Source organism: Ammodytes marinus, assembly GCF_949987685.1.
Source record: "Ammodytes marinus genome assembly, chromosome: 2".
NCBI lineage: Eukaryota > Metazoa > Chordata > Actinopteri > Uranoscopiformes > Ammodytidae > Ammodytes > Ammodytes marinus.
In genome coordinates this window covers 12,690,244-12,715,870 of record NC_137231.1, presented here as the reverse complement: position 1 = coordinate 12,715,870, position 25,627 = coordinate 12,690,244, and the positions used below count along the sequence as shown (strand labels likewise).

General features: G+C 44.9%; 1 protein-coding gene across 2 annotated transcripts in view; it reads right to left on the bottom strand.

Annotated features, from left to right (window-relative positions):
- LOC307266598 (tetratricopeptide repeat protein 28-like) overlaps nt 1–25,627 on the bottom strand; it is a 177,174-nt gene that overhangs the window by 20,114 nt on the left and 131,433 nt on the right. For both annotated transcript variants that reach the window (XM_080048654.1, XM_080048655.1), the window contains 4 exons: nt 18,456–18,963; nt 7,220–8,016; nt 6,097–6,641; nt 4,228–4,751 (listed from right to left, as the gene is read on the bottom strand). In XM_080048654.1, the coding sequence (XP_079904780.1) occupies nt 4,228–4,751; nt 6,097–6,641; nt 7,220–8,016; nt 18,456–18,963 (2,374 nt within the window). The remainder of the gene's footprint in view (nt 1–4,227; nt 4,752–6,096; nt 6,642–7,219; nt 8,017–18,455; nt 18,964–25,627) is intronic.

Sequence of the window (25,627 nt, the reverse complement as noted above, 5' to 3'; positions counted from 1 at the left end):
TGTGTGTGTGTGTGTGTGTGTGTGTCTGTGTGTGTGCGTATGTTTGTGTTTGTATCTAAAAGTGTCTACGTTCACTGAGTGTGCCTGTGTCAGATCACCTGACGAGCGTGCAGTTTGCTTTTCACCTCCAATCGCTCAAGCAGTGAGGCGTATGTCACATCTTTGCATGTGTCCTCAGTCTGCCCGCCGGGTACTTGGTTCTGCCCAATTACTGAGATGAAAACGCCACTCCACAGAGGACAATGATGAAACAAAAAAAAGAAGAAAAAAAAAAGAATGGCCACACATCACCCACAAGGTGCACACACCTTGTCTCACTTATAGCACATGCTCTGTATTCGTCTATTCACTCCACTCGCTTGTTGTGTGACGGAGGGGTCTTAACATGATTTTGGTCAAAGTGGGGAGGAAAAAATAGGGCCAAGCCTCCATGCTCCGTCCTCGAGTCTGGTTTCCTCTGCATTCCTGGAAAAAACTCTGTCTGTGGCTGGACCCGATAAGCCAAGAACAGAGAGCGTGACCCGACAAAACAGCCAGCCTATTCCGCAAGACCCGGCACACAGCAGCGCGACCATAGACTTCATGGCTCCTCCATGGCCACGCTCGTTCGGCAGCCTTTGAAGCCTGCAAAACAGTCTCCCCTTCTGGCCTTATCTTTCCACACACACCACCCCTCCCTCCTGTCTGCCTGCCCGCCTGCCCTCTTTCCCCTATGCATCTGCTGTGCTGCTCTCTCCTTCTACCTTCCGTATTCATTTTCTCATCTCCCCCCCCCCCTCCCTGCTCTCTACCTGTTTCATCTTGACTGTGGTGGCAGTGCTGGCGGGGACTCGGCACTGCTTAGGGCTCATTAGGCGCCGGAGTAAGAGAGAGGAAACAGATCGTAATTATCCTTTTCATTCGCTGACAGCCTCAGCCCTCACTCATCTCGACTCTGAGCCTTTCATCTGCACACGCACAAACGCATGAAGACCTCTACACACACACACACACCCACACACACCTCTTCACGCACACACAACCACTGTTCTCTCTCCGAGCTACTCTGTGATAGTTCTTTATGATCAATTCAAGCCTGAATGTCAACCAACTTGTGTTTTCTTTATTCTCCGGTTGACGGTGAAATAATACATGTGAATTATGACTCAATGCCGATCTCTGTCTTTTCCCCATCTCCGCCCGCGCGACCGCATGCCCGCCTGCCGTTCCCTTTCTTTTTCTCTTCTTCACCTTCTTTTCCTCCTCCCGGCCCATACAACTTTCTCATTCCCTCTGTTCTCCTGCTCTCTGTATCATTCAGTGTGCGTCTGTCACACTGTCGCCCTGTGTGTGCCTTTGGTGCGCCCCGCAGGCACAGACACGTAGCGCGCGGCTGACATGAGGATGTGGCCGTGGCTGGCTGCACCCCGAAGAGCAACTAGAGAACACTTTAAAGGGCTGCTTGACAGGCTGGACGTGAGATTCTCTGCACCCCCCCCCCCCACTCCCCCTCCCACCCTAAGGCCCACACACCTCTGGCTTCAGACACAAGCTGTACGTGCAAGAAAACAGATATAAGACTATTGGAACAAGGGTAGGATTCTCATACACCGTAGGACCACAAGTTGCCTTGCGCCGCTAACAAAATACCCTGGCCAATACACGGGGCACTACTATCATACCCCTTTGATCATGACCACGATCATGTGGAAAAATAACAGTGTGTCATATACAGAAAACTCAACCCTGTGTCTCCCTCTTAAGACCCAAATTCACCCTTTTCTGTGACTGAGAGTGAAGAAATCTTCCCTAATTATTAAGGATGATGGGGATTGGAACCCCCATGCCAAATTTGTCCCACATAAACACATTTTTTAAATTATATCACACTGGTACTAAGACAGTAATGAGGCTTAAGTTCAGAATGAGATTTTGGTATTTGTGAAAGCTTTCTTAATAATTCACAAGATTTTGGAAAGCTAGGCTAATTCCTTTTTTTTCCCCCACTTTTTCAGAAATGAATCATGAACATACACACACACACACACACGCACGCATACACAGATGTGAGATAGAGATATTTTGTGTTTTCTGGGCTTTAGAAGTACAGAAATAAAACAGCCGAAACGAAGCTCACTATGACACCAGTTGAACCCCCTACTGCCACTTCAACCTGCAACCAACATTCGAGATTTTTTCAACAAAAATAGAAACACGGAAAACTGCGAGGGGTCCAGATTGATGATGAAAGGTCCAGACATTTCACACTGCGTTACCAAACACATCATCCAGCTGCATTTAGTGTTCTATGCCTCGTGACAAGCCGTTCAAAGGCCTACCAACATGAATGTCTTATATCAGGGTTCCGGGGAGTCAGTTCTACTCTAGTGCTATCCTGCTACACTGTGTAAAATCATATGTTATAAAAATTACTCATTTACTCTGAACATGAACCTTGAATGTTTGTCTGATTATTCTTGCGCACGATTCAGGCTCCTTTTATTACATACTATCCAATCTAAGCCTAAATTATAAAAGTGAGCTTTGTATATGAGTGGCAATTGTCCCACACCTTTTTCACGTTTTTTTCACGATCTGCATAATAAATCTATATGCAAACACATTTTCTGTTCCAATATTAAGCACCAGGTTCATTGCCACACTTCATCCGCAGGTGAAAATTGTTATTCCATCAGTTGTTGTTCTATAAACGAAGCGTGGAGAAACTGTAATACCTCCATTAGTCGCTACAATGGCGGCATTGATTTAATGACATTGTCATGTTAATTGTTCAAAAGTGCATCTTGGTGTGAAATGGCTCTTTACGATTGAGACAGCAATGTTTAATTTCCTTTAATGTTAAACTACAAGAAAATAACTTGGAGATTTGTGTGAACACTTGGGAGTGACAGAAATTATGTCAGCCTATCAGCACTTAATTGGTATAGATCTTCACATGTCTTCCACGGTATTACTGGGCAACACAGGATAACCATCAGACATAGACACATGTACAAACACACACACACACGCTGATTCAGAGGTCACATGTTGTCAACAGCAACTGCACTAGTTTCTATCCCTCTTTCCAATTATCTTTTTTTTTTGGTGAACAAAAACAAAAAACAGGCAGTGCTGCGTGCAGCATGACGGATAAAAAAACAAAACAGAAAACTAGCAGAAGTAGAAAAAAAAACTGAAGGGGGGGGGGGGAACCTAGCCAACTTTTCAGTCTGGGTAGGTTGGCCAGAAATAATTGGCTGTCAAGGATAGTGAAGGCGCTGTTCTTTTTCACAGGCGGGCCGAGGAACAATACAAGGACGGTGCGGAGGGGACAACAGGAGGACAGGGCGGAGACAGAATGGCCTGTCGCCTTTTGTTTCCATTAAAGCTCAACAAGCAGCCCTGCAGAGGGTGTGTGGGTCACTGCAGTGCTGGGCTGACTCTAATGAAGCCTCACGGAGGAGAGATAGAGGGGAATGTATTCCTGTTCACTTGCATTCACCGCCTGCAGGGTGAAGTATACATCTGTCCACTCTCACACCAGCTGCAATTTTCTGGGATTGGAAGAGCATTTGGGTGGGTAACACTGTGGGAGGGCCTGAGTGTTAGGTCTGTCAATGGGGCTGGTGCTGTGTTGACATTCTGCTATGCACTTATCACATCCTTTGGTGACAAACCCTTCCTACACTGTCACCGACATAATGAATTTTCTCAAGGGCCAAGCTTCAGGTTTTTATTTCACCATAATCTATAGGGGACAATGAAGCGTGAGAGGCATGAGTCTGTCAGCCTCTGTGTGAATAGATCCTTTGGCAGCTCAGTGAAAGAACCCTCTGAGAGGAGCCGATATAGAGGTGTGAGGACGAGCTAGCAGTAAACAGGGGAAAATGGCTTGGCGTGCATCCTGATAGGTTTGCAGAGACATACACACACACACACAAATGCTGGTATACCTATACGGCACAGAAGCCAACACGGATGCATTATCATGACACACGCACACAAAATCCCACTGCACACTCATAACAAATAAGCACAAAAGCACCAACACACGCACCTACACACACAAGCACACACAACCTAATAAAAGTGTGGCAAAGGCTTAGCAACAAATAGGCTCTGGATTTCATATTCATGAATTCACAAAACTCTAAGCCTATCAGCTCTGGCAACAAAAGGTAATCCTCTCTCTCTCTCTCTCTCTCTCTCTCTCTCTCTCCTGTATTCCCCCCCTGACTCACTCACCTTCCTGCAGGTACATGACAGCCTGGGAGTAGTTTTGCAGTGCGTGGTGTGTCCTGCCCAGGCTGCCGTAGGCCAGCGTCTTGGCAGCCAAGTCATTAGTCTGAGCCGCCACACTCAGGTGCTGCTCCTGGAACACCACGGCCCGCTCATAGTTCCCCAGAGACTCGTAGGTGAGGCCCAGGTTACCGTATGCGCGGGCCTGGCGCTCGGGGCTTCCCGTCTCCTCCGCTATCTCCAGGTCACTCTGGTGGCAGCGCAGGGCCGTCTCATACTCTCCCATGGACTGATACACCATGCCCAAACCACAGCTGGCGTCTCCCTCCAGTAGTCTGTCCTGGGTGTCTCGGGCAATGGCCAGCTGACGCTCCAGACAGGAGATAGCCTGCTCGTAGTTGCCCAGTTGGCTGTGCAGCGCGCCCAGTTCACCGTAGGCCTGAGCCTTGCCCCCACACTCCCCCAGTTCGTGAGCCACCACTAGCCGCTTCTCGAAACACACCAGAGACTGCTGCAGGTTTCCCATTGCCCTGCAAGGTAAAAGACAGAAGGATAAAAACGAGGAGAACGTAAGAATGAAGCAGATTAGGGCTGGAATTTGTGAGATAAACAACAAGACAACCTCAAAGAAAAAGGCTGTCGTTGGAATTTCTTCTGTTTGGAATTCAACAAATACTGGAGATGTCTTTCATGCCCACAACACTCAAAACAAAACTCTCTTATCGCTCTCCTTATCTCCTCTCTAGGGGAAACTATATTCTTGATTCATACAGATATATATACATATATCTCTTCTCTTGTAACAGCAGTATAAGAATGCAACAAGGATTGCACGCTGCAGGAAAACTATCATCTGCAAAGCCTAAGGTAATTTCAATAGAAGATTTATATTTGATGTGGATGGACTGAAGTGTGAAAAGCTATAAGACATTTCTGAGCACTCATATTTAAAATTTTAATGCAGGCTGTGTTGGAAGCGTGACACTATTTACCATCCATTAATACAATATGGGTCATCTGTCAAAAGAATCCTCGCATTTAAACCATGTGTTGACAGAGTGGCATTCATCCCATCTCGACGTTTTATTCGTTTTCACAGCCATCAAACCGACTTTATTCACATTCTCAGGCGCGCCAACACTAGCCGTTTGCTGGTTCAAATGGAGCATTTATAGACTAAGAGCGTTCAGCTTAATTAATGTTGTGTGATAATGCATGTGCCTTGACTATGAGTTGTTCAAAGACGAGAATGGTCTGTGTCTGATGTCTATTATTCCCCCTCTGAACTCATGCATGGCTAATACTGCTGCTGTGTGATTGCTGCGGTGCCGCCATGCTGGTGGAGCACAATGAGAAGAGAAATCATCTCCGAAAATTAGGATTTCAGCGAGCTTCCTGTGCATTATTTTTGCAGTGCGGTCTTCTAGGATGCTATCATCAGTTCTTTTTGACGCATACGGGGAGAAACAGAAGCGAGAAGAAGAGACACAAGATGCGAGAGGTTGCCTCGAAATAACTGCTTCGCTCAGTTTCAAACGTCTGCGTGTCAAAAGCCTCTTTGCATACAGATAAGGCCCGGGCCACTAGGCTGCTGCTGAGACAGCCAGAACCACGCTCACATCCAAGCCCTCGCTCACTAGCAAAGTGCCTCTAAACTATGGTGGTCCATGAGATTGACTGCAAGGAGGGGGAAATGATATGCAAAGTGGGATTACTGTGATTAATAGTAATACCCAGTCAATACAATTTATCTGCCACTGCAACAGCTAGGGGAAATTGATACCGCAACGTAATACAAACACGGAACGGTATTTTTCTCGCAATGTGAAATAGTAAACTTGAAACATGAGGGCTTTCCTTTCAAAGCAGACTCACCTGTGTCCATTGCCTAAGCCTCTGTAGGCCTTTTCCTGGTCCTGCATGCGGTTGAGGCTCTGGGCCACTGACAGATACTGGTCATAGTACTTGATGGCTTCTTCAAAGTCTCCCAGAGCTTCGTAACAGTCTCCCAGGTTACCGTAGGCCCTGCCCCTGTCCATTACCGCCTCGTTGCCACTCAGCTGCTGTAGCGTGGCCAGCTGCTGCTCCAGGTAGCCGATAGCCTCCTCCATCACGCCTACATTCATTTTAGTGATGCCCATGTTTCCGTAAACCTGGGCCTCGACCACGGGGTCCTTTAGCTTCCGGCCCAGCTCCAGCTGCTCCTCGTAGCTCTTGAAGGCCATGGCGTACTTCCCCAGGGCCATGTAGACCGCCGCCAGGTGACCGTGGGCTTTGCACTCTCCAGAGAGGTCACCCAGCTCCTGATACACCTCCAGTTCCTGGGTGTGGTAGCCCAGCGCTTTGTCGTATTTCTGCACCAGCCTGTAGGTGGCCCCAAGGGCGGCGTACGCACAGGCCTCCATCCTACGCTCCTTCACCTGGAACAAGGTAGGATTCAGTCATATAAGCATGAGAGGGACATGAGTGAAATGACATTCCACAATATGACATGACAGAGTATTGGAAAGTTGAGGAAAAAATAATAATAAAATAAATGTTCGAGAAAAAAGTAAAGTAATATTATGAGAATATAGTCTTAGTTTAAGGCTGAGTGTTATTTTATAGAATACATTTTTGTATTCCCCTTGCATTAAAATGAGGAACGTGGAGCATCTTGTGTGAAATTATAGCTTACCTCTTTCACAAATAAGGAAAAGCTTAATCTTTTGGCAAATAAGCACCTCGTTATCATGTATTGCTGTTGACTGTATGTGGCTCGGCCAGACAAATAGTGTGCGAAAAGGACACTGCCATTAGACTGCTCTCGCCATAGATTTGTTTTTGAATTATGTTTTCTTTTTCTCCTTAAATTACAACTTTATTCTCCCAATGTTATGACTTGATTCTCATAATTGTATTTGTTTATTTGTCTTCAACGTGGCCCTAATACTACATCATAATGTGATGAATCTTACCAGTATATATTTTATAATACATTCATTATGTGTGACCATACCTGGTGGGCTAAGGCCAGTTGCTGCTCATAAAATTGAATGGCTCCAGCCACATCTTTTTTACAGACAAATATGTCCCCAAGGTTCCCCAAAGCTCTGAAGCGAGCCTGTGCATTGTTCAGGGACTGGGCCAGTGACAGCAGGTACTTCTGACACTCCTCTGCCTTAGCAAAGTCCCCCAGGGCCTTGAAGGCCAAACCCAGGTTACAGTAAGCCTTGGCCTGGCTCAGTTTGTCATGAAGGTCCTTGGCCAGAGCTAAGTCCTGCTCATAGTATTTGACCGCATCCTGGTAGTTGCCTAGACAGTAGTGGGCATAACCCAGGTTGTGACAAACTTTTCCTTCACTCTCCATGTCTTGTAGGTCAGGTGACAGGCGGAGGTACTGCTCATAGTAGGGCACGGCCTGAGGGAACTCTCCGCGAGAGCAGTGGAAGTTGCCGAGGTTTCCCAGAGCGCGCGCCTCGCTCTGGACGTCTCTGAGCTCGCGGGCGATGTTGAGGTGGTTCTGGTAATGTTGCAGGGCGCGGTCGTGTGCTCCCAGTGCTTGGTAAGCCACAGCCAGGTTTCCATGTGTGGAGGCCTGGGAGGCGCGGTCATTAACCTCCATGGAGATCTGCAGCTCCTGCCGGTGGTAGCGAACAGCCTGGTCAAAGGCGCCCAGTGCATTGTAGGCATTACCCATGTTGCCATAGGCCCGGCCCTGGGCAGCATAGTCATTCAGCTCCTGAGCAATGGCCAGGTGTGTTTTGTGGAGTTTCAGTGCAGTCTCATAGTCTCCCTTCATCTGGTGGATGATGCCTGCGGAGAGAGAGGAGAGAGAGAGAGAGTGCAGCAGGGTTAATATAAGAACCATTCAGGGGGAAATTGTAATTGAGCAAAACTCAAGTGCCTTGTCAGCTTTTCATGTTCAAAACAAGTCATTTGGTTTTTAGAATATGCTGTCCGAGCAATCTGTTCTCCGCTTACCCAACAGCCTCTCCCACAGCCGTATGGACATTACAATGTGGTGCAATCAAACAGATTTATAACGACACCAAAATAGAATCCTTTGCAGTGTTTCCCCTACCATTGTACAGGCCTGGCGGGGCCGCCAGGCCAACGGGACCCCCCGCCAGGCCAACAGCAGCCTAACTTTAAAAAAAAATAATAATAAAAAAAAAAAATTATTATCAATTTTTCATTGATTCCGTAATAATAATATGCGAGCGTCTGCGCGGCACTGTCGGTCTACCCCTCGTGTGCGCCTGTCTTTACAACCTCTCGTTTGATCATCCCATCAGCTGATCTGTGTGTCTGCGTGTGTGTATGTGTGTCTGCGCGCGGCGCGATGCGCGTGTGTATTCGGTGCGGGTGCGCACTTGTTAAAACACGGAAGCCAATGAGCAGGAGCATGACTAGCAAGCAAACGTTGATCTAGTGGCGAAAATAAAACCAGCGCCTGCTCTATGGAGATACTAAGGACTCGGTAACAGGGACGTTGAACAGGAAAAAGTGCTGCGCAAAGTTTAGAAAGTTAAAATCGCTACGTCGCCGTGGCAACACAACCAATCTGTATCAACAGCTGAGACAGCGCTGAAAAAAACGGCATGCACTCGTTTCAGTAAGTTTACAGAAGTGCCACACTGCTACTGCCTTTGACATTCTTCTCAGAAAAGCATTCATTTATTTTCAAGGGACATATTAATTTATTTATTGTTTTAACTGTCAAGTTATCTTGAAAACAGCAGGCTATTGTAGGCCTACAAGCTTTATGTTTTTGTATTTTCAATGCTACTTTATTTGTATGTTTTAAATTGAGAAATAGGCTAGATGAAATATAATGGTCGGAATAGGGAATTTGCCTTATGTAGCACACATGTTGATAGGCTAATCATGATGTGTAGCCTATGTTAATTCATTTATTTTCAACAAGGCTATTTGCATTAAAAAAAAATAAAGAACATTTTTCAATAGGCTAGCTTCAAGGTGAGGTGATTCAGATCATTCCAGAAATGAGTCTAAACAGGACCTGTCCATATTAGATCTTAGTGTTTATTGTTTTTTTATTGAAATCCATGTGTTTTTCTTCAATAGTTTACGTGGCTTGTGTCTCCAAATTATTACAGAAAATAGTTATAGGCAGGGCATATGTTGTTTACAGAGCACAGAATTAATCAGATTTTGCCTCTCAAAGTGCACCAGATTGATGCATTTAACTTTAAAAAGGATAAGGTTTCTTCTGCAGGGGCATGCCCCCAGACCCCCTAGAATGTCCATTCTCACCCAGCAGGATCTAAACATCCTGTGAGAAACACCACATGTACAAACGTACTGAATGTGAAAGCATAACCCTATGCCCTCATTTTTAACAGGCTGTCAAAAGAGGCTCATCCCAAATGGGGTTCGTTTTGGTCAATTTCTTCTAGAAATTTGGTACGCACGCGGCACGCATACTCTTTATCAGCTCTTACCACCGGGCCTAAAAAAAATTCTAGGGGAAACACTGCTTTGATTGTCTAAGTGGTCTTTCGGTGATTGTGTCTTAAAGGGATTTTACCAAAACCAACAACTTTTCCACAGGGTTTGAAATAGCTAGGAGGGAACCAGGGAGAAAGACAGAAGTTGTGGTAAAGTGGTAGAGAGTGTGAAGAAAAGCTGATGGGAAGCTCAGCAAACAACTTGAGAAAAATGAGATAAGTGTGGAGAAACAATAAATAATGGAAAACCCGGTGCAATGAGCGCATTATCTCTGATAAAATACCATCCTCTGGAAAAAGAATAGCTTTGCCCCTACAGCCAGGCAGGCAGCCATCACACACACACACACACACACACACACACACACACACACACACACAAAAGTGTACCCACACCCGTATGCTTTTTACACACTGACATATACACAGCGGAGAGTAAAGAGACATCACGGGATATCTACCATATCTCTCCTCCTTTCCCTCTGAGACTCACTACTAATCTCTGGGCCGCTCATTTTGCATCATCACTCAGCTTTCAATGATAATAATTGCCAAGATAATATTGAAGCTCGCAGGGAGAAAATAAATGGTGATGGCTGCCGGCTTGTGGATGGAGACATAGAGAGACCAGCTGCAAGGCAAATCACTCAAGTCCTCCATCCCACTGTACAGGCCCGACCATCACTGCTTTGCTGCATCAGCATGGTTATAATGGGCGACTAGGACGGAGGTAGAGCCACTGATGGGACACCAGGGATGGAAAGGCTTGTGGAGCCAGAGTGGGTGGAAACCAGAGGGAAGGAGAAGGGGCCTTGTGGCTTGTGGTGAGCATGTGATGGTGCCGCCGGGATTAGTTACCGCCATGTGTGTTTTCCCATTTATTTCATCCGAAACCTGCCACATTATGGGTCTGAACACAGGCTACATAAACAGTGGGATTGAAACTAAACAGACGGCTCAAAAAGACTGCGGAGGGTAGAAGATAGATGTGGATACACGTTCAGAAAAGTTGGCTCTATTAAAGAGGCAGCACACCAGGGCCAATGCGAATGGAAAAAGCTTTGGCGCTTCTACTGTTTGAGCCACTCGGCTGCATGTTGGTTTGACACATTACCAGCTATGCATATTTATACGCCCTACAGGGCATGCTTACTTTCTTTAGGTTGGTGAGAAATTCATGTGACCAGTAAGTGTGAAATTTGCATCGTCAGCGTTTCCCTTCAAGTCGAGTTCAAGTGAGGAGATTAGTTTCAAAGTAACCTGCGTGACATAAAGTTAAACACAGAAAAAACAAACCCAACAGCATTTTCCTTCAGACAGATTGAGTTCTTCTGGCAAAAACATCATCAAAGATCCACTGCCTACTTAATTCAGATCATGATTCAGCATGTAGGAGAGGCCTGCTGGCAGATCAAACCTGCTTTGCTGTTATGAGGCTTGCTAGCTTGTGTTCTCAGGTTAAAGTGATACAACCTAAACTGGATGACCTTCTAATCATCAGGTCACTGCCCCGAGGACTTGCTATGCCAAGTGTAGCACAGAATAGAACACGGAGAGCAGTACTGCCAAATAATACAGGACAAATTCAGACTGCAAATGACATAACTTCACATCGAGTGAAATACATGTGGTACATAAATACTGAAAAACTGTCTTTTTTTATAGCCAAAAAAAAATAAGAAGAATTAAGTTGGGGACATTTGTAATTTTAAGTTTTCCACTGGCACAGGCATTTCCTATACCTTGGACAAACACCTCAGGTTAACATTTCGTATGAGTCTTTGCTAAGATTGGAAGCATGTTAAGATTCACAGCAGGCCTCTTGGAAGAGCACTGACAGTGCTCGCCACAAAGTCATTCCCAAGGTTATGCTTTACCCAACGGAGGCTGATCTTGCTGAGGATATAATGCCTACTGATGTATTACCAGCAAACATGTTCCACGCTGCAGGCTAAAAATGGATCTAGGGCTCAGTGATGGACTGGGGGGTAGAAGAGACAGCCGCGGCAGAGGGCTGGGGGTGTATGGCTAAATTTGAGGTTGGGCTTGGAAGCCGCAGCCAAAATTGCCACCAGCCTCAGGCGATGCCTCGAGCCACACTTGAAGCAAGAAAATATTTTCTGCCCCCTGTTCATATGGTAAGAGGATTATGGAACCCTCTGGGAACAATATCCAGCTGAATAGTGAGTAAAACCACACCAGACATGCTGCTAAATGTTGATAAAATGCAAAAATGTGGAATTAGTAAGGGGGTTGTAGCAGAAGTGGTCACTGTTGGAATGTTGTCCCAAATCAAAATGACCCAGACCCAAAGTATCAGTCATGGGATTCAATTCAACCTTAACTGTGGACACCATTGTAAGTCTGTGGTGCATATCAAATTCAAATGACTGTAAAATATGAAATAATATGGCTCAATTATTTCTCTTTCGCGCACAGCTTGAGACGACTGTGAGAAAAGCAGGATAAAGCACACACACCACATCATTCAAATACATTTCTACAGGACGCTATCTATCCAGAGCCCTTCTCCATCCCCCCATAACCAAAGACATTAAAGGCATGGCAATGTGTTGTCACTTTTCATTACACAGCTGGCTGTACATAGAGGGATATGCTGCAGTGATGACTTTGAGGGATGGTTTCTTGTTCTGAGTAAATCACTTTGTCATTCTTCCAGGAGCTATATGGAAGTCCAGAGCACTGCTGCCCACAGTTAGCTAAGAGGATTTTACCAGTAAGGGTGCTGCTGCCACTGGGATGGATTGATACTAGAAATGGAGTAGAAATGAGCAACCTAAGCTCAGAATAAGGACTTGTGTGTGTTCCTCTTGTGGTGTTTGTGGAAATCTCCATGCTTATTCAGGTATCAGCTCAAGCTGCTTGGCAAGTGTAAAATACCAACAAGACAGAAGTCAGTCTTTGAAGGGAATTCCAGCGGGACTGGGCAGTATGCACTAAAAATGTTATCCTAGCAGAGCAAGCATATGTAGTTAAGTACCTCTGAATAAAGAATTATCATTTTGTCACTGAGAAAGTATTTATCAAAGCTGCTTGCCAACCTTATAAAATTGCAGCTTGCCAACTTGATGAAAGACACAAGTTGAGGATTATTGCTAATGGATGTATTTTGTCTAATTGACAATTCAACGCTTGGCATACTCTGTACTTTTATATAACATGGTGTTTTAAAATGCAGAATATTAAACATATTGTATTTGGAAAATAATTAAAAGAAAATTGGAGAAACGTTTCCAAGAAAACTCACTGTTTTAAGTATTCCCTAAACAATAATTCAGTTCGTTCTCCACCATACTTACATTTTAAATGGCAAATGTGACTCTCTGTCGGAACACATGTTTATAGTTTGGGAATCTTGTTTAAACATGTTAAATCGAACGAGACAGGCATACATTTAGTCCCCAACACACACAAGGTTAAATGGAAATGGAATGACTTTGAAATTCAAGGTGCCCTAACAGAGTTATGTATGAGTTGTATAATAAACAGAGGTGTGTGTTATGATCTGTGGGGGGGAGTAGTGAGCTGAGGCAGACTCTAGATCCATTGTAGGTTCCTGTAAGAGTAGGAAGGGGGGTGGAGCTTTGGGGGTCTGGAATTAAGGTACCAAATCCTAACCAAACGTTCAGACACAGACATCCGCCACACAGTCTGACTGACAGAGAAACAGGAAGCAATGTGATAACAGAGGGCAGGGTATGGATAGATGGATGTGTGGTGAGTGGCTGCTCTGCCAACAGTAACACACTGACAGAGGGCAGCGCATGTGGTCCTGCAGCACCAGCTGAGCTACTTTCCTCTCCGCTCCTGCTGACCCTCACCACACCAACTGTCGCTGTATTGTACTGTCCACACACACACACACACACACACACACACACACACACACACACACACACACACACACACACACACACACACACACACACACACACACACACACACACACACACACACACACACACACACACACACACACACACACACACACACACACACACACACACACACACACACACGTTAGCTTCTACCATTTCAACCAACAATTCTTGGTCTTTTGACGACGGCGATTATCGGGCTGGTGTGTCCTGGCCTTTAGTCTCATTGTCTCAACTCAACCTTTTTTTTTTCTTATTCAATGCTGACTTTGCAAATGTTTTCAAACAAAAGAGCACAGTTGCCTCATGCAAAAGAATGCTACAGCTCTTTTGTTTCATTTAACAGCTCCACAGTGAGTAGAATAATAACAGCATGCGGTGAGCTACGCTTTAGTGAAAGCAGCACAAAGACTATAGGAAAGTGTGTTCGGCAGTGCATCTACTCCAAGTTTTTTGGCATGGTCGTCTGTCATGAGACTAAAGGGGGCCATGCAGGGGGAGGCAAGAAGCGTCTGCTGCATTTTCCAACAAACTTTGAAAATTTGAGGGCCAAGCCGCCAAGGTCAGCCAGCTACCAAATAAGACATAAGGCCGGGACACACTTAAAATCCAACCATCACTTCACCCCTTCTCTTAACCATTGTTCCAGTTGGCCCCTCTCTCAGCTTTTGCTAGGCCTGCTAATATTTACACAAGGTATTTGCCCCGGCCATTAACGGTGAGTTGAAGATGTCGCCGATCCCAGATGAATGCCCCTTTTCTATGTGTTTGTTAGGCTCTTCCTCTGTCTCTCCTCCTCGCTGCGTTCTTTCATTCATCCTTGTCTGGGCCATTAGGCTCACTAAATTCCTCTGTAAATTCAGCACTCTCTCTCATGCTTGCTTTTTCCTGGTCAGACTAATAATATATCTAAAATCACTGCTGTTTTCCAAAGGCTTAGGTACAAAAATTGAATAATCTCGGTGCCTTAGTGCCCCCCCAGGCAAGTCTGGTCCCTGTCTGTAGTTTGTTCCTGCTGTGGGCAATTTGAAATCACTAAGGTACTGGATTTATATCGTGCAGCCCTTCTTGTTGTTGTTATGATGATGATAATGATGCAGCAGTGGTAAAATCATTTTACGATAAAGGATTTCTTTTTTATCTTATCTCCTAATTATTTAATTATGCTGCCTATTTAAATGCCATTCACTTGTAAGGGAGATTCCGACATAATTCCCTTCCCAATTAGATGCTTAAGAGCTCTCAGTCTCAGGGTCAGCGTTTCTGTATTTCAACAACTGCCAACAAACACAGCCTATTAAAAATAGAAAATCACGATGTTTAATCTGCTGGTGTGTGTACCATTGTTACTGTCAGACATGTTACAAAAACCTGGTAATCAGATGTCTGGACAAAGCAGATTTCCACAATGGAATTTAGATTCCTGCGCTCCATTCTCAGATGACCCTTAAATGGAAAAAAGCTGTATGTGGTGCAGAAGGCGTTTAGCATAAAAGGTCTGAAACTAATTCAATACAGAAGAAGTTATGTCCTGTTTTTTTTTTTTTTTTTTTTTTTTTTTTTGGTACAACAGATGAGATTTGAATTCAGAGCACGGCGCATGCACATTGTCTGTTTCCGTGCTGTTCTGTGAAATGTTCTTGCTGTGTTTTTCCTCCTTCTGTTGCTTTGTTTTCGTGAGCATCAGCAGAGAACATTCCCAAGGGATGCGGAATAAAAAGGCAGTGGGGGGAAAAAATGCTTAATTAGGGCTGTTACCTCCAGCTAACTGCTATTATCTGATGCAATCGACATTTCCAGTGACTTCCTTGAGACATATGGTCAAACAAGGAGGTGTGAATTTGCGACGAAGCAAGCACAACAAAGACCAGGCCCAACAAAAAAAAAAACACAAACGCTAGTATCAAACAAGAAGTCTCTTTGAAGTGAAGAAATGCAAAGGGGAAATAATAATACAATTTAAATTGTGCTTCATGAATACCAGAAATGTGAACTACATGGGAACCCACCACCACTTCAGTCCTCTCTCTCTCAGATATTACATATTGCTGACTAGGGGGTAAGTTAGCCAATTAATGAATAATAAATGGGGCTGGAAATGCAACATTTTTCATATCCTTTATGGGTCAGAGAGTGTGGAGAACTATAGTGCTGCCGGGCATTTCGGTGGTGGTTACATATTAAAGCATGGCCATCTCTATACAACTCTACCACAGAGCCATGTCGGCCCCAGCTCCGCCCACACTGCACGCAACATTAGCCACAGGCTGAGGGCATGAGAAAAAGTTTGTCCTTTTCCAGTTCCTGCAACTTCTCCCTACCCATCTCTGTGCACTCTGTGTTTGTTGCTTTTATCGCTGCTGCTCGTTAATCTTCCCTCCATCATACTTCCCCCCTCTCTGTGCGCTTCTTAAAGGCCCAATCTTTTTAGAAGTCTCAAACAACATCGTGTTAGTTTTTAGTCCACATCTTCTTGTGCTAAGCCGGATTGCGGGCGTTGATGTCAGAATAACAACCGCAAAACCCAACTGCCACAAACAAACATACAAAAAAAAACACCAACAACAACAACAACAATGGGGCAATTACAGACTGCTGCTTCACAACCTGCACTTCATTCTCTGTTATCTTCATTATTCAGCTCCTCTTGAATCAGCTATTAAAGGTAATTAAGCGATTCATCAAGTCAGTTTCAATTACTGGGAGCTTGACAGCTGCAGATTACAATCAGTATGGGGGCAAGGAGAGAGCGACGGAGAGAGTCAGAGAGGGAGGCATCAAAAAAAATGAATAAAAAAAGGAGGAGAGAAAGAAAGTAAGAAAGAGAGATAGCACTGAGATAGCTGGGCATAAGGCTTTCCCTGGGCGTGTCCATGGAGCAACAGGCCCCATGGCTTTACCACCCACTCTTTTAGTTTTTCGCTCTGTCAAGAGCCACGGCCAAACATCTTTGACACTGATCCAACCACGCTATCATTACTCTGCCATGGAGTGGAACATCGGTGGAACTGGGATGTTGCAAATAATAATGAATAAGGCATGATGTAGCGCCCACTCGTAATAAAGCTCACATGCACTGTCTGTAGTAGGATCATAAAATGTTCTCACTGCAGCTCCTAATTTATGACAACCAGTTCACAGCTCACTTATAAAAATCAGGTGTGTGTGTGTGTGTGTGTGTGTTGGTGGTGGTGCTGAGAGCGTTTCAGGACGAGTGTGGCCATTAGGCTGGTCAAAGGACAACTTCAATTTATGTTTGGCAGATTAACCCCACTCTCTGCTTGCACACATTTACACATTAGGTGAGAGGATAATTCATCTGGGAGGAACTATTATGCCTCTTACTTGTCCATTACAGTCAGGTTTACTACGGTCTTGATAGCCATCATAAGTCACCCAGCGTAGGTTGTAATTGCTGGACTAAATAGGAGAGAATTGGCCATAGCGTGTATCTCATGGGGTATTGAATATCCAAAAGGTACACCTTTATCCCTTAGGTTTCCTTTCATCATTATACTACAGAAGACTCCACAAGGTTACCTTGCTAATAATCTAATGTTATCAGGATAGGGCTGTTAAACGTTGGATTGTTAAGGGCACCGTAATTACATTTTGAGTTTGCAATCAAAAGACCCGATCGTACATTGAATTTCCCCCTTCTCGTTTTTATTTATCTTCACACCACTCTTCATTTTAAAACGTGATTAGGTCCAACCCGGTGTGAAGGTGAGAGCAGAGCAGATTAATGTGAAGAGATTTCCCATGAAAATGTTCACATTGTTGGCCATAACATGCAGCCTCTTCATCCCTGGCTACCATGCAGGAGCTGTGCACTGCACTATCTCTCATGCTTACAAATTCTACTGAGTACTGTTCACTGTAATGCAGCCCTTAAATGCTGTATCTAAAAAACAGCTTTACATAAAATAGTGATGATACAGTAATAGACTGCTGCTCCCTGCCTCCAAGTACCAGAAACACTTAGGTCTTACTAAGCACAAATATAATTGAAAACAACAATAAGTAAACGGCTCATTTAAATAAAGACAAACAAAGGAATGAAGCCAGCAGCGTAGTGAAAAACACTTAGAGGAAATAAAATCTCTCATGCAGTATCCCCAAAACAATAAAAGGGCAGACAGGATACTTTTTACACTATCCTTTCTTCTCCTCCCTCACTTCAATGTGAAATATAGCTCAAATTGCTCTCATAAATTCCCATATTGGAGCAAACCATCATTAAACACGTACAGTACTTAATTCCAGTCCGCACGATTCCTACACTAACCTTTACATTGACTTTAAAGGGATTGCAGCATTTTGGGGGGGTCGCAGAGCACAGAAAAATGTATGATAATTGCATTTAAAGTCGACTGACTAGCGTCTCTGGCTGAAGGAACTTAATTCAGTGATGATAATCATAATCATAGATGGTTATCTATGTATATCCTGTTGCCAGTTCAACTTTTGGTTTGAGATCAAGCCCTCCTTCACAGTTGTTTTTACATAGATGTTTGATATGTCGCCTAAAATAAATGTTTACATTAAGTCCAAGCCTTTATATGGTAGGGGAAACCCTGTTACTCTAGAGCAGAGAATTAAGCTGAGCAGCTCAGCTAGCCAACTACAGCGCTCAGACCAACAAGAGAGCACAAACTAGTAAAACTCTAGTAAAACTAGTAAATATAGTTTCTTCAATCTTCAGATTATAATAGTGGTATAATATTATTCAGCATATTGTATGTTACCATGTTACCATAGGAATCAAAATTATCCACTTATGGAACAAACGTATGTCAAGCCTCTCATGTTGATGTTATCATAGCATTAAAGCCAAGTTATCCTTTGAGTCTTTGAGCATTGTACATAGTTGCATACATACCCAGATTGGAGGAGGCCCTTCCCTCTGCGGCCCGGTCCTTTAAGCCCTCAGCTATAGACAGCTGTTGTTCATGGTACTGCTTGGCCCTCTCCAAGTCCTGCATGCAGCGAGCAGCGTGACCCAGTCCAGCATAGGCTCTCATCTCAATGGACTTTTCCTCCAGCTCCTGGGCCAGCTCCAGAACGTGAGTATGGTAGGACATGGCCTTGTCAAAGTTACGGTGGTAGTGGTAGGCACTGCCCAGGTTACTATAGGCCCGGGCTTCCTCACGTTTATTCTCCAGGGCCTTGGCAATGCCCAGGTGCTGCTCGTGGCTCTGCACAGCATTGTCAAAGTCTCCCATGGCGATGTAGACGGCCCCCATGTTCCCCAGCTCTCGAGCCTCCGACAGCTGATCCTTGGACTGCTTGGCGAGCAGGACGCACTGCTTGTGGCTGGCCAGGGCGTTTGGAAAGTCCCCTATGGCTGTGTATACATGGCCCAAGCTGCTCAGCGCCATCGAAGCAGCCTATGGACAGAGAAAACAGCCAGAAAGATAGACAGCGAGTAAGAAAAACTGAAAATGTTCTAAACAGTATGAAAACAAATCTCATATTATTTACACACACATTTCATGAACAGCGAGTCATTATGGTGACTCTGCATCACAGATTCCCAAGCCACACTTAATCGTCCTTTTAGCCAGAAGTAATGCACATTAAATGAGAAGAAGAAGAAGAAAAATAACACTTAGGAAGCTTAGTGCTCGGAAACCAAACAACAACACCTGATTTGATTTTATCTTTACTCTGTAGCGAGGGGGGGCAGGGGGAGGGGGGGGGGGGGTAAAGTGTGATGCAGATCAGCGTAGCAGCAGGCTGGTTTCAAAGCCGTCACTTTGCCCACTGCAATCACACTTCACGGCGCGCCACCGCCAACGGAACAAAGACACCGCTAATCAGGAGGGGAGAGGAGAGGGGTTTAAGCTTCACATCGGAGCTGTGGGGGGGCCAACTGGCTGACTGACTAACTGCTGGCAGGAACCCCTCCAGCTGCAAACAGAGAGAGAACCATATCCTGTATATTCTCACCCACTCCTAGCCTCCCATTTTCTCAAGCAGTGTCCACCTGTGAAAATAAAACTACACTAAACACTGGCTACAACTGCAAAAGGAGAGGCTTAGAAGTGAATTGGAGAGGTTTCACAGAACGCAGTCTTGACCTCGCATGTGACACGTCCACTGTAGGCTTATTAACTGTTTATACAGAGGGTAAACAGCTGGGAATTGGGGTCAGCTGTCTTTGTGCGAACAGATGTTCAATTAATCATGCAGGGCCGGCTAATAAAGCACCTCCTTCCTGAGGACCCACTCTGCATCCTCCAGCCAGGGGAGGGGGCGTTGGATGCAGGCCAGCAGAAGAGGACAGACACGCCTGACAGTGAAGGCCACAATACTGCTCATCTTGCATCAGCAACAGCTATGACCCGGGTCATCTTTGGGGGGTATTTAGGAATATTCAGGAAATTCAGTTACAGTGAAGGATGAACTGCTTTATGTAGTTCTAGCTGGAAGATGTTAATGGAAGTAGTTTTCAAAGCTCTATGTTACAAAACTGGCCACTGGAAACTTGCCTTGGGCTTTAGATGAGTTATGAGTGCCAGTGCCACCGTCTAGAAATTCAAAATTTACATAAATATGATTCCAGAGATACATCAAAATGTAATTTGAAGAAATGTTCCCGCGGAGGGCAGGAGATATTTTTACTTTGCTCTAGCACAAGGTAATAAAAAAATATTGAGCCCGTCAAATACAGTATATGAAAAAAAAAATACAAAAAAACACCAGACACCAGAACACTCCAGAAGACACTTAAAAAAGACAATTTTCTTTGAATCGTTCATAGATTTCTTTTCTAAACACACATACACTTCAACTACCTATCTTTCCTTCATTTCACATAGCTGCTGATGCCTGGAACCAATTACCTGCTGACATAAGGACTTCCAGCAGTTTGCTGAAGTTTAAAGACTCGACAAGGCATTATACAGGCCCAGGGAACCAATTACCCTCCGTCACAACTGTTGCTGTTTCATGTTCCCAGATAGCCTATCTAGGGCTGCTCAATTACATGTGCCTTTTGAAGCTTCCCCTCCATCTCTCCGACTCAAACTTCCACTTTTCTGGTGCAGAAAACAAGAGAGGATTCCTCATCTCTGTCTGTCGATGGCAGTGGGAGACAGTGGGGAGAGAGACTGCGAGAGGGGTGGGGGGTCTATGCAATCTTTCTCCACTCGAGATGAGTTGCTCTTGTGATCAGTGTCCCTCTAAAGTGAGACTGCAACGCTGCATTTTCTCCTCAGATGGAAGCCAAGATAATGAGGATGCACTGTGTTTGGCTCAGGGACAGACACTGGGACCATATTTTTCTCACTTCTGACTGCAGGCCGCTCCCCCAACACTGCTCATTTTGACTCCCCACCAAGAAGGCTATCGCAAAATAACATTCCGTACTGGAGAGAGAAATAATTGCCTGAAATACACGATTTCTGCCAAATTGACTAATTCTAATTTGATTCCATTTCTTTTCTTCACTTATCTTTCCTCCCACTCTGGTCTTACCACCCCCTCCTCCCCCCCCAACTTCTCTCAATCCATCTGCAGAGTCAAATCTGATTGTGTTTACCGAGTCCAGCCCTACTCCGGATGTGTGCTGATTTGATTAATCCCAACGCCGTACTTTATAAACTGTTGATAAACCGCTGGCTCTTATCAGCAAACACATTTTGCACCAAGGGTCTCCTAATGAAAGGTAAACTAGTTCTGTCTGGGAGGGACAGGAAAGGGAGAGGAGAGGCAGCAGGGGAGGGCTGAGATGACATGTTAATCACAAATGCTTGGCTCCAACAACATTAGTCCATCTTTCCTCTGACAAGGACAGTGGTTTAGGATTCCTGACTGATTCTCCTCTGTCAGCCTCCTCTACATAAGCATGTTTATATTCTGCAGCACATTAGCTTTCAAAGCACATGCTAGAGGTAATGTATTGTACTTAGCATAATTAGCCCCTTATGTCATGCAGCCAAGCTGCTCTTGATGGCTGGGCTCGGTGCTATGAAAGATATGTGGCTCTTAGCCCCTGGTGTGCTTTTTTTCTTACCCTGGAACAGCCCCGTTCGTCACTCCACGTTTGCGGAGAGCTATGTGCCGCCTTGAAGCTGTGTGAATATGCCAATGAGAATCAAAAAGCTTATTTCCCTTTGGACCTATGAGCTCTGACACACTCAAAACAGCCAATATCATCACAGACAGGCAGATCTTCTGGGACATGCCTGGTTGTCATGGTGACGTGAGTGGTTGGATTAGGGCGAACCAGGTCTCAGAGACCACTACCACTATGCTCGTAAACACGGCTGTGTAATCTCCTTCTCGATGGACGGAAACAGGCAAACAAAGGCATGTGTACAAACAAGCATCTACTGCTCTGACCACTGTCATAAAGAAATACAATGCCTGTTGCTTCTTTAAATACACCAGTGAAATCAACACCTATACATCAACTACAACTATCTATAATTCTGCCTGAACAGAAATCACCATGGTACAACTCGGTGGAACACATAGTTAGTAAGATAACAGTTTTATTATACTGTATTGCATGTGAATACATAAATTAGTTGATGGTCTCAGGGAAACTGAGTTGAGTTCTGATTTTAAATTGAGAATGAGAGAGTAAGGAGAAAGTTGAAGTGAGCAGAGAGGGGGGCTGGGGAGGTATAAGGTGTTAAAGAGCCCACAGTTTGCCCTCGGTCCAAATGGCATGTCCTGCAGCAGGGTAGGGCAGCCACTACTTCAGTAAAGTGCTGTTAATTGGATTACATGGGAGAGGAGAGGAGACACTCTCTCTTGACAAGAGGGGACGGAGAACAGATTTGATTCCATTACCACAGAGGTGGGAGCAATACTTCCCTGTACCAATACAGATGTTAGGCTATTAGCCTTGAAAAAACATTACTTGTACTAATTCAGAAACATGCCCTGATTGCATTCACTGGAATAAGGAAACATATGATGTCACATTTCTACGTTACACCCTAAATACTAAGGTTAAAAACACAAATGTATGAGAAAAACAATAAGATTCTTGACTAATCTTTAATCATTCATTAATTTGATCATTTAAAAGTAAGACAATTACGTTGTCATTTCTCAGAGCCCAATGCGATATGCTTCTTCTTATACAGAAGAAGCGGGAACCAGGAAAGGTTTTGTACATTTTGTATGTATGTATCTACACCGCTATTTACTGCCAGCGTTAAACATCAGAGAAACAAGCCACTGTGATACCAATCACTTCAAAAAAGATAACTGAAAGCACTTCAACCCCACGTACAAACACTACACACACACATGCACACACACACACGCACACACACACAAACAGCTGTCTAATTAAAAGGCAGTGCAGAGAGAAGGTGAGGTGGACCATGCACCAGCGTTTCTCTTAACGAGCTGGGCTCAGACAGCAACAGGAGCTGGCTGGCAGGGAACAGAAGCGCACACTGGAGGGAGTGGGGCGCGGGGGGAGAGGAGAGGAGAGGAGAGGAGGGCAGATAAAAGGCTACGGGAAGAGATTGTGTTTGAAGGATGAGAGACGAGAGTGCCGGAGACATCCCCAGGGCGAGGATGTCTTCAGATCTGAATTCACCTGCTGCGATGCGATGCATTTCGACAAAAAAGGAAACATCTCAACTGTTCTAAACTGGTGAGATGGCACCGACCAGTCAGTGAGGCTCAAAGAAGCTTTGAAAGATGTGTTCTGGAGGTGCATGTTCTCGTTTGTGTGAGCATGAGCAAAATGTTCTCCTGTGCATGAGAGAGAGAGAGAGAGAGAGAGAGAGAGAGAGAAAAAGGGGGGGGGGGGGTGTATGGAGGAGGCATGGTAATGTCAGTGAGTGTAAAGGGCTGGGTGCATGTGATAAAATATTCAGCTGGTTTTATGGGTGTATACTCCATTCTCTTGCATTCGCTCGGTGTTTGCACACAGAAATGGATCCTATGGGAGCCACCATTAGATCAGCCAAATGACTGCCTCTCTGCCATATCAGAACCTTCTGCTTTTTTAAGCAGGCAAACGCAGTGTTCTGCCAAGCGAGGGCAGGTACAGCTGTGCCTGGTTGCTCTCATATATACACACTTGCAGGCCATGCATGGGGACACGCACGCACACGCACACACACACACACACACACACACACACACACACTGGCACAGGCAGGAATTCAACTTTGCTACCCCTTGAGCCAAATACAAACCTCTTTCTCTTTACCTTTCAAAGTTTTGAAATAATATTCATGAAAGTCACAACACCTGAATCACAAACCCAGGCAAAACAGGCAGCGAACTGAAGTCTACTGTACCTATGTCCTGGAAAGCAAACATAGATAGATATCATAAGGTTATCTGGCTGTTAATCAATTTCTCTAATCAATCATCAGAGCTAATTTGATCTACTAACAGCTATGAACTACCAGTGGAGCCACTTATTTCTCTATGACCTGTGTGACCTCGAGAATGTAGATAAATGACGCCAGAGGCCCTGTGGCTTGATAATTCCTTTAGCCTTCACAGGACATGTTCACAAAGGATTGATTGTCACTAAAGGTCAAGCTACGGGTAAGGGCACTCGTGACAGCTACTGCGCTGTCTGTTAAGACTGTCTCCTGCTCAAACTGTCACACACTCATACAAACACACACACACACACACACACACACACACACACACACACACACACACACACACACACACACACACACACACACACACACACACACACACACACACACACACACACACACACACACACACACACACACACACACACACACACACACACACAATGTATGCTCAGAAAGCAACATATACACACACTCACACCCATGCAGCATTACAAGAGGGGAATTAAAATACACAGATAAGCTGTAGTGCAGGCATTGCTTTTGATTTAGCTAGTATTTTTTATTTTTTCTGTCTGAGCTGTGGGTAGTCTGTGCAGCGGTGCCAGGCAAATGGTGGATCATTTGTGGTTACTCACAGATCCTTACACAGCGACACAAAGTAATACACAAATATACCAAACGTATCCCAGAGCTTTGGGGTTCTGTGTGTGTGTGTGTGTGTGGGTGGGTGTCTGTGTGCACTTCTGCATGTATTTGTGCATTTACACTTGGGGCATCTGTGCTCTGGTATGTGCTTGCATGTGTTTGTTTGAGGCTATATTGTGCGACGAGATGGTGGCGAACAGGCAGCCAAGAGGAAGAAACACAAGAGGGAGTGAATAAAATTGGATTTGACAGTCTCCGTTGGTGTCGCTGGAAAATGTGACTGTTCCCTTCAAGTGGTGTGGGGGGGGTTTGATATTTCAAGCTCCCCACCTCGCTGACAATATACGCTAGACCAAACAAGGTGCACAGAAATAGCCAAATGCTAAGTGAGGAAAAGAGAGGGAGGGCAGCACGGTAACTGAGCAGAAGCTTGGCTCCACCTTTCCCCTACCTCAGTCCAAAAGCACCGGTCCCCTGTGACGGGATGTCAGAGGGGATGTCAGCATTGTTCAAATGCAAAAACATCCCTCTGATATGAACACATGAATCTTAAGTCTGCTTGAGCGGCAAATTGAAGAGGTGGCACACAGGGGAAGGCAGGACATTGTGGATGAATCTAATTTACTCTAAATCAGAGCAAAGCCTTGAAGGGCTGCACAGGGCTGCTGTTTATTGAAGTCAAATCTCCACGGGCGTAGCAGCTGTGTGATGCCTGCTGGCGTCAGGGAATCAATTCTTAAGAGACCTTGTGGAGACAGAAATCACATTGGTGTTTCAAAGTCATTCCAGGAGCGGTCTGAGGCCTCCAGCAACGCACAAAGCAGAGAGAAGCAGGTCATTCTGCCAATAGCTCCTTTTTTCAAACACTAATAGCAGTTAAAGTGACAATGCTAAATGTGTTCCGTTGGCAGTAAAAGACATATTTTGAGCCACGGCAACAACAAAAATAAGTGTAGAAAGTGTATAGCGATGGGATAAGCAACGCGCTAAGAATCTCATGTTAAATTAAAGGGGGTGGAAACATCTGATTATACAACATCATTTTCAAAGTATTATGCAATATAAGCTAATTCGCTGTTGTTATGGC